At 34.5% G+C, this 15572-nt stretch overlaps 2 protein-coding genes and 1 long non-coding RNA gene across 3 annotated transcripts; 1 reads left to right on the forward strand and 2 right to left on the reverse strand.

Annotated features, from left to right (window-relative positions):
- Positions 1-5794: 5794 nt before the first annotated feature.
- On the reverse strand, positions 5795-7770 carry LOC113359512. Its single transcript, XM_026603128.1, has 2 exons — positions 7004-7770; positions 5795-6560 (listed from the first exon to the last, which is right to left on the reverse strand). The coding sequence occupies exons 1-2, from the start codon at positions 7768-7770 to the stop codon at positions 5795-5797; spliced, it is 1533 nt and encodes a 510-aa protein (XP_026458913.1).
- A 1291-nt stretch (positions 7771-9061) lies between these two features.
- LOC113356323 (probable magnesium transporter NIPA6) lies at positions 9062-13313 on the forward strand. The gene is made up of 9 exons (XM_026599437.1): positions 9062-9540; positions 9636-9692; positions 9784-9874; positions 9991-10151; positions 10277-10404; positions 10579-10716; positions 11513-11605; positions 12074-12191; positions 12722-13313. The coding sequence occupies exons 1-9, from the start codon at positions 9387-9389 to the stop codon at positions 12850-12852; spliced, it is 1071 nt and encodes a 356-aa protein (XP_026455222.1). The 5' UTR covers positions 9062-9386; the 3' UTR covers positions 12853-13313.
- A 607-nt stretch (positions 13314-13920) lies between these two features.
- LOC113361308 lies at positions 13921-14792 on the reverse strand. The gene is made up of 2 exons (XR_003365061.1): positions 14562-14792; positions 13921-14441 (listed from the first exon to the last, which is right to left on the reverse strand). It is a non-coding gene; the product is annotated as an uncharacterized LOC113361308 (long non-coding RNA).
- Between the last annotated feature and the right edge of the window lie 780 nt (positions 14793-15572).

Below are 15572 nucleotides of genomic sequence, written 5' to 3' on the forward strand. Positions count from 1 at the left end.
GGTGTTGGGTGTTAAGAGACTTGGCAATTTTAGGAAAAAGAGATTAAAAACAAAAAAGGAGCGTAGGTTGTTAAACACTCCAAAATTGTTAGATTTCAGGTGATGCTCCATCTTCAAAAATAAAATTAAATCAACAGGCATAATAGAAGCTTAATTTATTAAATGTTTTCTAAATTGAGAATCAAGAAAACTGACTCGTGTCGGCAAAATTAAATTGATGTCTTACGTAGGATTATGCCATCTTCCACAAAAATTTTAAAGATAGCTTGGAAAACCTTAAATGAAACCCAACCAAGAACTACTGGGTTCGTAGTGTGATTGGATACTACTTAAGAAGTTCTTTTCGACTTAAATAAATCGGAAAGTAAAAAATTGTTTAGAAATTAAATTCAAAATTACCTTAAAAAAAAAAAAAAAAGTTTTCTGAAGCGAAAGTATTTTATTTATAATTTCTTAGGCTGCTTTGATTCTCCAGCTTCTGATTTTCAATATATTATTTGTCTTCCATACTTCTTGTACGTTTTTCGTAACTTAAGATCCAATATAACACTTCCTCCTGGAAACATAATTTTCAAATCGTATTAACACCTACACAAAAACAAAACTTAAAACAAGCGCAACTATTATGAATTTTGAGATTTCAAAAGTCATCTCAAATTATGATTTTTAACATCTTCGAAAACGTACTTGTATCTTTTGTATCATATGTGTTTTTGTGATACTGATCCAAAATTCTTAATTTATATATGTCTTTAGGTATCAGCTTTTGTCACAATGCATGACTATCGTGATAGACTGGAATGATCATTTGGAGTTCCATTTGGTTCCTACACATATCCTCCACAAACACGATATTAGCTAGAAGGGCAAAGTTAGACATCTTCCTAGTATCCAAATTTCGAAGAGGAAGTCGACTAGAACTTTAATGTCTTTTCACATTATTTTTATAACAAGTGGAGGTAAGGAAATACACTCAATAATTTATTTGAAGCATCAGTGGTTTCATCAGTCAATATCTGTCGATATCACCGATACCACCGCATCATATATTATAAGTTACACATTGTTTTTTTTTCTTTTCTTCTGACTTATCTGAGTCGTCTGGATCTAACTGATATCACCTTATATTGATCAAAGATTCTTAGTTTATTCGTGCTTTTTGGTATTAGTTTCGTATCGCAATGCATGACTATCTAGATAGACGAGAAGGGTACTTTGAAGTTTCATTTAGTTCCTCAACATATCCTCCACAAATTGGATATTGCCTAGAAGAATAAAATCAGACATTTACTGATTACCCAAATTTTGAAGAAGAAAAAACTAACTAGAAATTTAATATTTTTTTGCATCATTTTTATAACTATTGGAGACAATGAAATACACTCAATCAATATCTAACATAATAATTTATTTGAAGCATCAGTGGTTTATTCAATCAACATCCGTCAGTATCACCAACGCCACCGCACCGTATATTATAGGTTACACCTTGTTTGTTTTTTCCTGACTCATCCGAGTTGTCTAAATCTGACTGATATCATCTGACTCATCTGGATCTGACTCAATATATTTGTTTTTTTTTGAGTCAGATGTGACTAGCCATACTCAAAAATATGTCAGTTAGTGACTTGTCCCATAAGTCAGGGGGATTTTATCCCCTGATTCAAATGAGTCTGAATCAGCGATTATGTTGAGTCACATCTAAGTCCAAATAAAAAATATGGTTCAGTCCAAAATCTCATCCAAATATATTAGTTAGTCCACACCCGTTTAACTAGGTACAAATTAGTCCTTTATTTATTTGAAATATGGAAAGTACACTACTAACCCTTCATATTTACAATTTAACCCAAATATTTTCAGTTTAGTCCATAGTGACTCATGATGGCGTCACCAATTTTTAAAAATATAAAAATAATTTAAAAACGATTTATCTTTCGAACCACTCGTCCAAAATTTATAAACTTTATATATTCGGAAAGCTCTTTCCGATAGCTACAAAAAGAGTACCCACATGACTATATGATTTTTACATTTAAAAAAAAATAATTTTCACTTCATTATTTGATGTGTACAAAAAAGTGCACCTGCACGAAAATTCAAAAGTTTATGCAGTCAGTGTTTTACATGTGCACCACTTTGTCCATGCCTAAAAAACCTGCATGAATTAGTCATTCATATCCACTCTCAGACCTACTTTTTCATGGAAATTACACTGGTATGTACAACCTTGTAAAACATTTATGAAACTCTTTATTCATAACCACACACAAACCTACTTTTTTACTGGAATTACACATATGCACCAATATGCACATCCTACAAAACATTCATATATTAAATCGACCATTCATAACCACACATCGACCTATATTTCATTGAAAATACATTGGTGCACATATATTTACACCCACACAAAGCATGGAACAAACAATTATATTCTCCTACAAACTAAACTATTTCATTGGATTTATACAGGTGCAGTAGTATGCACACAACTACCTGTTGTATAAACGTAACATGAAAACTCAGATGGATTTGAACCATCAACCCCCACAAACCTTGTGATAGGCTTGGGTACTCTACCATTTTGAGCTTGTGAGTCTCTAAATTAGATGCATAAAACGAAAAGAAAAAAAAATTGATGCCAAAGGTGCAACTATTTACACATCAACAATCTACATTGTACAATTATGTACACATTAAGAATCAACAGGTGTACAACTATGTACACATTAACAATCAACAAGCTACAACTATATACACATTAAGAATCAACATGTGTATAAACCCTGTGACCCAGGTTACTATCACCAACAACACGACAACCATTTTGGTATCCACACAAAAAAAATGTAAGCGAAAATACTATTAGGACTTTCCATAACCATCTATGTGTCATTTTCTCATATCTGCGTAACTTCGTACACCCTAATTACGAAAAAAAGAAAGAAGATAAACTCACCTAGATTAATAATTTTCCATGCCGTTTGTTGTACATCTTGAGTAATGTCTGCAGCTTTCTCTTTACCAATCCCTAACTGCAATAATTTTCACCCAGCTTAAAATCTTCAACATCACACTTGGAAACAAAATCATGTAATAACTATTCGAATTCTTAAAAAAGTAAAAAGAACCTCGACCGCTGCATCACATGATTTCACTCCTAAATGATTCACCGAGCATAAAAAAAATCAACAAACCTTAGAACAAATGTCATCAGATGCCCCGACGGTCAGAAAATCCCAATGTGAAATGGCACCATATCACTTACAAAAACTCTCCTCAATGTTTATGTTATGCTACTATGGAATATCAGAAAAGAGAGCAGCAGTAATAGTATACACGCTTACAAAAATCCATCATCTATACCTACAAAACATGCATATACTATTGACATAGCATAGTGGTGTATAACTATGTATACACCAATAAAAAAAATCCAACATCCATACCTACAAAACAAGTCATATATATTATTGGGATTGTACAATGGTGTACAACTATGTACACACCTACAAAAACCTAATAAATCCAACATACATACCCAGGAAGAGACCATAAAATAGTGAAAGAGCACAATGATGTACAACTATGTACGCACTTACAAAAAATCCATCATTTATACCTAAAACATGCATATATTATTGAGGTAGCGCACAATGGATGAAAAAAATCTAACAAATCCAACATTCATACCAGCAAAACAAGTCATATATTTTATTGAGATTATACAGTGGTGTACAAACTATGTATACACCTATAAAAATCAACCAAATCCAAGGCCATAAAATCATGAGAGAACACAATGGTGTACAACAATGTACACACCTACATAAATCCAACATTTATACTACAAAACGTGTATATATTATTGAGATAGCACAACATGTATACCACAAAACATGCATGTATTATTGAGATAGCACAATGGTGTACAACTATGTACACACTTATAAAAAAATTCAACAATTATACACATTAGTGATTTCCCTAATTTTTGGTTTATATTACAAATACAACTATATACACCTAAATTTTCAACACGTGGACAACTATGTACACCTAAATAATATAACGTACACATTAGTGCTTCCCCTAATTTCTTAGATTTCAAAATGAATAACACGTGTAAAACTATGTACACCTAAATAATCAACATGTGTACAAATATGTACACATTGATAATTCAAAAACAAAATGTGCACAAACTAGTAAAGTAAGTGTTTAAAGTATGTGTATATTGAGATGAGAACTTGGAGTAGTGGTTTCTTTAACATTTGATAAATATGTACAGATTAATAACTCAAAAAAAATGTGCACCAACTAATAAAATAAGTATTTGAAATGACAAGTGTTCAAAAACAAAAGATGGAAACTCAAAGATGTTAAGGAAAAAAAAACATTTGATGTATTAACCTAGTCATAAACAGGTAGCTAGGAAAACACTTGTAAATTCATCTGACAAGTGACAAGAGTATTAGAATCGTTTCTCCAATCAGGTAACAAAAGTACATACATCCGGAGACCACTTGCTCTAAAAAACCAAGGACGTTGATATAGAATAGTCTTACACTCATAATACACTAAACACGCTGAAAAAATAACACAAATACAATCTGGACTCACAAAGCCTTCGTACTAATTCATCATGGAACAACCAAAAAGACATGAAGGACTGACATCAAAGACCTGCAATTTATTCATTAATTCAATGTTCGCTAATGCCGCACTCACAAGGGAATTAATTATAAACAAACATAAATCGGTCTCATGCTACAAGAAAAAACCTATCAAGATAATTGAACCCTTATACTCGTGCATTAATTAATAATCACACACCTAGAATTCCCGGTGTTCATGACTGATGCAAAGTGGATTAAACCTCTACTAATTGGCATATAAAGTAATCAAGACACATTTTATAAATAAAAAAGTGATCTTGCTGCATTTGGCCTAATAATGAGAAATAATGCATGGATATTCTTGGCAGCTCAAGGGAACCTATCTCGTTTAAAATACAAACTATAGTGGATGCTCTATCTGAAGCAATTGAAACTACTAATAAAACCTATTGACTCGTTTTGTAAACCCAAAATTTCCAATTTAACAAAAAAATCCGCATTTATCCAAGCTGCATGAATCACAAGCACCACTCCATTCTGCCAAATTTTGTTCTAGAATTTCTACCAGATTTCAGTATTTTCAAAGGCAAAATGAAAAATAAACCTCTTACCCCCAAGCTCATAAAATCAATCAAACACAAAGAAACAACATTTCATTCAAATCTACATCCGAAATTTCCCATTATCAAAAGAACCACACAATTACTCAAAGTACATGATATCAATGAAATACAAATATCTTCAAATTAAGCAAGGAAAAAAAATGAAACCTAAATATTTAGGTTTTCGAAATCCTACATAAAATTCTGAAATCGATTCATAAATTAATAGTTGAGATCAAACTAAATGATAAGAATAGGTTATACTTATCTTTCCAATCGCTTTCAACGATGAACTCTTCAATGTTGAAATTGAATCTCATCAAGTTTTCCCCTAGATTGAGTATCTTGAAAAAGAAAAGTATCGTCGTATGATGATTACGAATCAAGTCGAATCAAGTCCAATCAATTGTTTGTTTGATTCCCAGATCTGTGTTTGGAGTTTGAAATTTCATTTGGAAGAGATTAGGATTAGGATTTTTTCTTCGTGGGAGAGTTTTTTTTTAAGAAGAAAAGGTTATATTAAAGGAAATAATACTTACAAGGCCAGTACAAAGTTAATCACATATATTACATGTGAATAACAGTGTCCCAATGAAAAAGAATTTGATTCACAGTGAATCCTCTAAAAACCTCATTCTCAAAACACCACAAAATAATAGTGTTATGAATGAGCAAAATTGTCTCATCAACCAATTTGTGTCTACCACCAAATACTCTTGAACTTCTTTCCTTCCACAGGTGCCATAGAATTGCATAGTTCACCAACCACCAAAGCTTCCTGCACTTTCCTTGTAATTCATTCATCCTCCAAGCCTCAAAATGATTCAAAACAGTAGTATGGAATGTCCAAGACACCCTAAAAGTCTTCACAAAGAAGTTCCAAACCTGAACAACATAAGGGCAGTGCAGAAAAATATGATCTGCAGTTTCATCCACTTGTTGACAGTATACACATAACTTGCTCTGCACATTCACACCTCTATGACTCAACATTGTTAATGTTGGTAGAGAATTGTGAAAATTAGTCCACAACATGAAGCTCACTTTAGAAGGTATATTCTTGTTCCAAAGAAATTTCTCAAAGCAACACACAGATCTATCCTCCAACTGCATATTGTAACACTCTTGCACTGAAAATTCACTTTCCATCAACAGCTCATCTTCTGCTTCTGAAAAATCTGGAACATGCCCTAATTCATTACAAAGGCTATCCCACTGCAGTTGCTCTTGTGTATTCAGTCTTCTTCTTGAGAAACACTGTAATCTTCCTTCATTCACCATTTCAGCAATGGTAGCATTCTTGTTACTGACAACCTTATAAATGTCTGGGAATCTGTCTTTTTAATGGACATTTGAAGTCCATTTATCCACCCAAAATCTAATGGACTTTCCATTTCCCAGTTTAAAAGATAAAGCATCATTCAAAAACACAGCAAATTTCAAGATATTCTTCCATAACCCCCTTTCTTGAGGTTTTGCATCATCACTTGGCGTCAAACTTTCACAATTATTTTTGAACTTTTGCTGCACTATCCTTCTCCAAAGAGCTTTCTTCTTCTTAGCATATCTCCACACCCATTTTGCCTTCAAAGTCTTACTAGTCAATCTTAAATTTTTGGCCAACCAACCAAACACATTTTCCTCTTGTCTTCTTTTGCATCCCAAAGAAAATTCCTCATTAACTGAGTAAGCTTCAATTCAATACTTGCTGGCATATGTATAAGAGATAAAAAGTAAATGGGAAAACTAGCCAGACAACTCCTTATCAAAACCAACCTCCCTGCTTTGTTGAAATATTTCTTATTCCAAGTTGTCAGTTTCTCCTGCATTCTCTGAACCACCTCCTCCCAAATTGAGACATTTCTAGAAGTAGCTCCTAATAGTAATCCCAAGTATTTTATAGGAAGCTGTTCCACTTTACATCCTAACTCCAGTGCTAACTCTTGAATAATCTCATCAGCACCAATACTGATCAAAGAACTTTTCTCCAAATTTAACTTCAACCATGCGAGCATTTCAACAGTGTTCAGAATAATAAGTAGCTTCCTCATCTCCTCCACATCTGCATTGATAAATAGCAGAGTATCATCTGCAAACTGTAAGTGAGAAATCACCAAACCTTCCTCCATTACTTGGAACCCATGAATCTGTCCCATGTTAACAACATCATTCACTAACTTGGATAACACTTCCACCACTAACAAAAATAAGAATGGTGATAATGAATCACCTTGCCTCAAACCTTTTGAGGGCTTAAATATCTCAGTTGAGCTCCCATTAACTAACACAGAAATATTAGTTGAATAAATACACCATTTGATCCATGAAATCCATCTCCTGCCAAACCCATGTTTCTCCAGAATGCAAATTAAAGTCTTCCACTTAATGTGATCAAAAGCGTTCTCCATATCAACTTTGCACAAGACTCCAGGCTTCTTTTTCTTCAATCTGCTATCTATACATTCACTTGCAATCAACACCCCATCCAAAATCTGCCTGCTCTTAATAAATGCTCCTTGAAAATCAGAAATCAATTTAGGCATCACAGTTTTAAGTCTATTAGCAAGTACTTTAGAAAGAATCTTATAAGCACTGCCTAACAAACTTAAGGGTCTGAAATCCTTTGGAGCACAAGAATATTCTTTTTTTTTTTGAAATTAAAGACAAAAAAGAACAATTTAATCTCCAATCCAAACTCCCATACCTGTAAAATTCCTCCATAAGCTTCATGAAATCCTTCTTGATTATGTGCCAGCAAGTTTTATAAACTCCATTGAGAATCCATCTGGACCTGGAGACTTATTTGTGCCAAAGTGCTTAATAACTGCATAAACTTCCTCTTCTGAAAACTCCTTCTCCATACAATCCTTTTCTACCTCATTCAAACAAGGAAAGTCCAAGTTATCAAGAGAAAAAGAAAAATCATTTTGTTCAGCAAACAAATTTGAGTAATAACTTCTCATCTCCAATTTAATGACTTCTTGATCAAAGCATTCCTCCCCATCAATTTCTAATTTTGCAATTGTGTTTCTCTTTCTCCTTGCACTTGCAATTCTATGGAAATATCCAGTATTTGAATCTCCCCACATAAAATCATTCTGCTTAGCTCTAATAAACCACTTCCTAGCCTCCTGAGCTTTAATGTTCTTCAGCTTTAAACAACAATCAATTCTCTCTTGAAACTGGACCTCATTCAGTGGATTTGTCTCCTCCATTAAATCAAAAGCTGCAATCTTCTATGTCAACTCCTTCTTCTGTCTTTTACAAGAACCAAATTCCTGCTGGCTCCATAACTTCAGAAAATGTTTTAAGTTTTGCAATTTTTTGAAGAACACATAACTTGCCTGCCCCTGATACTCCATTACATCCCACCATTCCTGCACCTTCTTCACAAATTCCTTATGTAAAATCCAAGAATTTTCAAACTTAAAGTGTCGATGGAAAATGAAAAAAACAAAAAGTGAATTACGAAGAAGAAATATGAGTGATGGGAGTTTTCGGTTGTGGAAAATATTGATTTGGATTGAATCGTAAAAAAAAAAAGACTGACCTGTTTTAAATTTGGTGAATTAGAATTTCCTGGTACTAGGCTTTGAAGGACAGGACTAAAGAGTGTAAGGCCCAACAAAAATGGGACTAAATATCAATTTCTAAAAAAAAAAAAAAAAAGCCTCTGACATACGACTCGAGCCATGGCTCAAATAACACTAAAACCGGATCATCCGCAATGACATCACCTGTGCGTGAAGCACGTGTAATTCTCCTAACATAAAGAATTTATGCTGTTTATCGGGACGGCGTATTTGAACTTTGTAGTCCGCTTAATACGACTGGCTAGTAATAAGAGAGAGAGAGAGGCTGCGTTGTTGTGGTGTGCTTCCTCGTGTTCTTTCTTCCCATTTTAAACAAACATTTTCTCACTTTCCTGCTCGTTTTATTTATTATTTTCCGGATTCCTTTAAAATTAGTTGTACATTAAATCTAGAAATGCCATTGGACTCAACTAAATCAGAATCTAGGGTTTCATCATCATCATCAATTTGTTCCGAAACTTTTATGGAAAATACCCCATTAGTGTTCCTACTTGCGTGTATAAATACTTCTCTTAAATTTATCAAGAACAGCTAATGATCATCAGCATCATTATCATCAACTAGTAATGGATATTTCGACGACGGCGAATGAAGAAGCTTCTTATGTAAATAATTTAAAAGGATTTATTCTTGCTGTAATTTCTAGTGCTTTTATTGGATCAAGTTTTATTATTAAGAAGAAAGGTCTTAAAAGAGCTGGTCATTCTGGTGCTCGTGCTAGTAAGTACTTCAAATTTTTGATGAGAATTTTTTGTTTTGTTTTTGAAATACCCTAGATTTGTAATTTGACTGTTCTTTTTGTTTGATATGTGAAGGTGTTGGTGGATACGGTTACTTAGTGGAGCCGCTTTGGTGGATTGGAATGATTACTAGTAAGTTTCAGTCTCTTAAAATTTAACAATTACAGTAGTCGAATTTTACTTTCGAGTCAAATGTAAAGTAAATATTGGGACATTATTGCAGTGTTTGTTGGAGAGATAGCCAATTTTATTGCTTTGATGTTTGCCCCTGCTGTTCTTGTAATTCCACTAGGTGCATTGAGTATAATTGTCAGGTACTGAAAATGGTTTTTCCACCATTTGTTTCTTTCATTAGTATATTTCTCCAAATTTTAAACTTGAACGAGCTTTGCTTGAGACCTGAGTTGTCATTATCGTTTCATTTTTGTAGTGCTGTTCTAGCACATTTCATATTGAACGAGAAACTACAGAGGATGGGCTTGGTGGGGTGCGTGTTATGTGTAGTGGGTTCCACTATGATTGTTCTTCATGCTCCTGAGGAACACCCTGTAACTTCAGTTTTGGAAATTTGGGATTTAGCAATACAGCCAGGTAGTTTGGTTCAAACTTGCAAAACTGTGTTGCATCTTTCCCTTTTCTTCTTCCAGTTATTACTTTGGACTAGTTTGAATTGTTTTTCCTTTTGGAGGTTCACTTTTGGATATTTTTTTTTCCAGCTTTTCTTTTATATACGGCTTCGGTATTGGTCACGGTGCTTGTCTTAATGTTGCATAGTGCCCCACGCTATGGACAGACAAACATCATGATATACATTGGAATATGTTCTTTATTTGGATCTTTGACGGTAGGTCACCAGACTCACCTCGTATCTGATATCTTCGACTAAAAAGATATTCACTGCTTTAAATGTGTGTTTCACGTGATTTTTATAGACGAGCCTCACCCAGTGTTCTTATTCTCGACCTTCAGTTGAACTCCTTGATAAATAACCTCACCGATCAGGTTTTTTTCCTTCCAGGTCATGAGTGTAAAGGCTATAGGCACTGCCATAAAACTTACATTGGAAGGTTCAAGCCAGGTTGCGTACTTCCAAACATGGATATTTGCAATGGTTTCGGTTACTTGTATAATGACTCAGTTGAATTATTTAAACAAGGTAATTATCCATTCTTGAGCAGTTTCAATATTGTTTTGGGGATCATAAAACATCTTAGAATGTGTAACTCATTAGTTTGTTCGATACACTATCTCCATGTGGTGCAAGTGAATGCAATCTTCTGAAGACATCAGCCACGTTCCTTTTAAATGTTGCGCTTAGTATTTATAAGTGGTAGTTTGGTACATTGTTTATATCATTATTTAAGCATGTTATGTGTAGGATTACCGCTTATATTGTATGATTAATATGAAAGTGGGAACTAAGAGGATAATATCATAATATAAGTCCTCATTGTCAAAAAAGGCGTTTATTGAGGCGCGCCTTTTTGCACCTCAAATTTTTGATGCCCCTGTACTTACACTTCTTGGCGTTCTGGGCTTAAAAAATCCCTGAACTACACCCCGAGACATTTTTGAAATTTATTCCTTCTCTTCAGTTGCCTTTAAGCATAAGATAAACTCGTAGATATCGATGCTGCTTAAATACATTTGTGGAGTGTGTAGATAAGATTAAAAGAAAATAGAGGCTAGCTAAATTTATTTTTAATGATTTGTAGTAGTGTGAGGCAACGCCTCGTGTTGCCAAAGGAAAGCGCCCCACATCGCCTTAGCATCGAGGTTTTTATAAGGGATAGTTCCATGTCTCCGTTCATTTGTCGTTGACAACTATTTTGAATAAACAAAGACAACTCACATGGATTATGTGTTTTAGTGCCTTGTTGTCCATCTTAAATTTGGGTATCACATCCGTTTGAATGATTCTCTAAAAACTAATTGTTAAAGGTTTCTTCCAGGCATTGGATACTTTCAATACAGCAGTTGTTTCTCCTATCTACTACGCCATGTTCACATCTCTCACAATTTTTGCTAGCGCCATAATGTTTAAGGTAAGTTGATCAATTGAGGAGTCTAGTAAATTTATCTGCATGAACAGGACCATCTATTTTGGTGTTACAGTCGATGTTTGTGTAAAATTCTTACTTTCTTGTAGTGTCAATATGACTCATTTGTAGACCGGAATGAACAAAAGAGATGTGGATGTGTTTAGTGTGCATTCTCTCGTGTATGCATATATACTGTATGGCATTCGTTGATTTATACCCTTTTAAGTCTTACTGTTTGAAAAGTTGACATAAAGTTGATTCTGTTTGAGGCACGCAAGCAAGTCTCGACTTTTATGTGGTCAGAGATTTGAAGGGGTTGTGTTTTAGGAGGTAGTTTCAACTCGTCCTCACAAAAGGTTCAAAATCCTGCATTCACGGATTCCAGCCGCAAAAATAACTAGTTCTACTTTAGACAAGAAAGTATCAATACTTATCATCTCAGTAAATTAACTGTGTCTATTGTTATGGTAGGATTACGCTGGTCAGAGTGCAAGCAGTATAGCATCAGAGCTTTGTGGGTTTATCACTATACTTTCTGGAACTGCGGTGTTGCATAGTACAAAAGATCCAGATCCACCCCAAAATACAGGTACTTTCCTGCATTCATCTAGTATGAAATAACCACTATAATAAAATTTGCATGGAAGATGCAATATGCAAGTACTTTTACATCACGAATCATGACAAGAATGTGGCTTTTTCTCAGTTCAGCAAAGCAAAGTGACCTTTTCCTAAAGACTCTTGGGAGTCGGTAACTCTAACCATCAATATGTTCTTAAAGGAGAGCTAGTTTTTAACTTTACTTATCCAGAAAAGAAAACAGACTGTAGGGTAATCATCAACTTATGAATCAAAACAAGAATACATGGGTGGAATATCAGGAGCATAGAAAATTGTCCTGTCCCTTGTTGGTGGATGATGGCTCAAAAACCAACTCTGGGTTGCATTTGCATAGTTTTTGTAGTGATGCAGTGTTGAAATATTTGAAGGAACCAGCAAATTGTGATCTTCCTTGGTGATTACCTGTTCTCTGGTTCCTGAGCAATAACACAAAATGCCTGAACTCGAGATGATTGAGACAGTCTTGTAATAATTCATCTTTTTCTCTGTCAAATGCAGATTTGTACTCGCCGCTTTCTCCTAAACTATGGTGGCATGTCCAAGAAAAGGGAGATCAGTGGAAGCAGAAGGACGAAGATGGATTGTCTGCTGATTTTGTCGCAATCATTCGCCAAGATTATTTTGCATAGTTGAATGTAGTCGGAATATTTCCACATTAACCACAATCCAGGAAGCCTATCAGTTGCACCAGTTGCAAACTCTTTGTAATGAGTACTTGGAGATGAAGTGAGATGCACACCTGTTGGTATGTTCTTTGGCTCCGCCACTGTTATGCTTGTGCAGCACGACGTAAATTTTTGTTCTTGTATTTGTTTCTCACCCTCACATGGAAGCAGCTTCTGCTAGACAACTGTCTTAACAGAATTTGCTTTGTTGTTTGCAGTATTTAAGTTTTATTACAAGCTTGTGTAGTTTTCTGATGTATAATCTCGGTTGCTATTTCAACCACTCCTAGGTTTCTTTTCTTCTTTTTTTTGTTGATAAAAGGAAATTATGTATTTAGTTGAGTCTTTAGTTAGACCATTGTAAAAGCTCATATTGAGTTACTACGTAAAATATGATAGCAATACACAGTTATCTTAATTATTGATTCCCCACTCTTTAGTTCTCTGTAAATTAATCCAAAATCACTCGGATATAAGTCCCATTTAGGCCAAGAAGTGTAGATGGAAAATGATTTCTGTTCATGATACCAAGTTTCTAAACCAGAGTTGGTGCGACGTGTAGTGTTAGCTCTGTAAGAGAGAGCAGAGGCACCACCAACATTAATATTGCAATAGAAAAGTGTACATAAAAATTGGGCACACCAAAAATGTGCAAGAAAACTCTACTAAACCACATTTATGAATTCTGTTAATCTAATTTAGATTTGTACTTCAAGAACATGCAATGCAACCCCCAACTAAAGAAGGTGAAGGACTTTATAACTTTCTCAATTATAGAATGGAGTAGAGATAGACTTTGGAGGTCTTTATAACATCAATTATAGGGTGGAGTAGAGATGGACTTTAATGTACTAACCAACTCTCACCCACCTTGAATGGTTTTACCGCCTTGAACTTACATCCATTAAATACCCGTCTTCTTCCTAAATCCCCAACAAATCAAACCCCATAATTATACATTATACACATAATTCCAAAAAGAAAATGTCTTAAGAACAAAAAGTTAAACGTTTAGCTCCAAACATAAACAAATGTACAAAAAATCTCACTAAGATTTGATTACTATAAATTAATCCTTCTTTAAGCACACATTAACACACTAACAAGACCCACTGTTTCTTAAGTGAGACTAAGAATAACACCAAAAAGAAACAAATATCCTTTCTCTTTTTCTCTTTTTTTGATTTTGGATTTTCATTCACACTCCTTACAGAATAACAATTTCACAATAAAATCCCTTTCAAAGTAAAACAAAATAATTTCTGGTTTTTGTTTCAGAGATGACAACCAAAACAATTACAAGATTTGGGAGAAAACGAACAAAAACCAAAAGGTCTGTTTGGAATGTTGCAGTTGATAGAATAACAACAAGGAGAAGGCAAACAAAGACCTTTAAGCCCACCACAGCAAGTACAGACTGCACAAATTCTAAAGCTTCTTAGTTTTCTTCTACGATATTCACTCATCTTCATCCATGAACTCATCATCATTCTTGTTTGCTGATTATCAATCACTGGTACCATCATCATTGTACTGTTTTGCTCCTCCAAACCCTTCAAAAATGAAAATTAAAAAACGACCCAGTTAAAGAAGAAACCAAAAAACAGAAAAATAATTGATACAAGAGAAATTAATCAAATCACATATATTCTAGAGAGAAAAGAGGGACTTACCTGAGCTTGGTTGAGTGTAAAAATGGTGAGAAAGAATACTAAGAAGAGAAAGTGATGAGGGTAGTAGAGAAACCCAAAGCCTGACATTACTTTGTTGTTGTTGTTGTTGTGCTTGGACAAGGGAAGAGAGAAGGGGGAGGAGGAGGGTTTTTGAAAGGAGATGTGTGTCTTTTTGGGTAATGGTTTAGTTTGTTATTTTTGTCTTTCTTTTCTAGTTAATGTTTTGGAGATGTGATTAAGTGCTTTAATGAAAGACAGCGAGGATAGAGAGTGAGATAGAATTATTGGGGATGTGCCGTAGCAGGACAGGGATTGGATTGGATCTGATCCTCTGGAATGAGGTTTTTATGTTGCAGCAGGTGGGGTTATGTCTTATGGTGCTAGACTGCTAGTATTTTTAAGAATTGAGTGTGAGGTTAAGGATGTGCTTTTGGCAAGTAAGCTGGTGGTTCATGTTTTTGGACTCCTTTACTTGAGCTAAATAAGCTGGCCGATCGGGCTATATATTGCCATAAAAGTTACATTGGAGGGTACAAGCCAGGTTGGGCAATTCCAAACATTGATATTTGCAATGGTTTCAGATACTTGTACTGAGTAGAATTTTGTAAAAACAAGGTGATTATCCGTTCTTGGGCAGTTTCAGCATTGTTTTGGGATCAAACAACAACTTAGAATGTAAAATACTTTAGGATGTTCAATATACCGTCACCATGTGGCGCAAGTAAATGCAGTCTTCTAAAGACTTAAATGTCGCACTTAGTATTTATATCTGCTAGTTTGGTGTGTTGTTTAGAATGTAATTTTACGCGTGTTATGTCTAGGATTACAGCTTATATTGTATGGTTGATATGAAATTAGGAACTAAGATTAAGTGATTTATGGTACTTATGCCTCTTGGCCTTGGTTTGATATTAACGCCTCGTGGGCTTCAAAATCCCTGAACTACACGCCTAGAGATTTTCTTCCCCCACCAGCTGCTCAACAATTGCCTTTGGATAGAATGATTTTTTT

Source organism: Papaver somniferum, chromosome 3 (genome assembly GCF_003573695.1).
Source record: "Papaver somniferum cultivar HN1 chromosome 3, ASM357369v1, whole genome shotgun sequence".
NCBI lineage: Eukaryota > Viridiplantae > Streptophyta > Magnoliopsida > Ranunculales > Papaveraceae > Papaver > Papaver somniferum.

Coding starts and splice junctions, on each gene's coding strand:
- LOC113359512 (XM_026603128.1), bottom strand. CDS start 7,770: ATGCCTAAATTGATTTCTGATTTTCAAGGAGCATTTATTAAGAGCAGG. Junction 6,561..7,003: donor TATTTCAACAAAGCAGGGAG/GTTGGTTTTGAT, acceptor TTAAAAAGACAG/ATTCCCAGACATTTATAAGG.
- LOC113356323 (XM_026599437.1), top strand. CDS start 9,387: ATGGATATTTCGACGACGGCGAATGAAGAAGCTTCTTATGTAAATAAT. Junction 9,541..9,635: donor TCATTCTGGTGCTCGTGCTA/GTAAGTACTTCA, acceptor TGATATGTGAAG/GTGTTGGTGGATACGGTTAC. Junction 12,192..12,721: donor AGATCCACCCCAAAATACAG/GTACTTTCCTGC, acceptor TGTCAAATGCAG/ATTTGTACTCGCCGCTTTCT.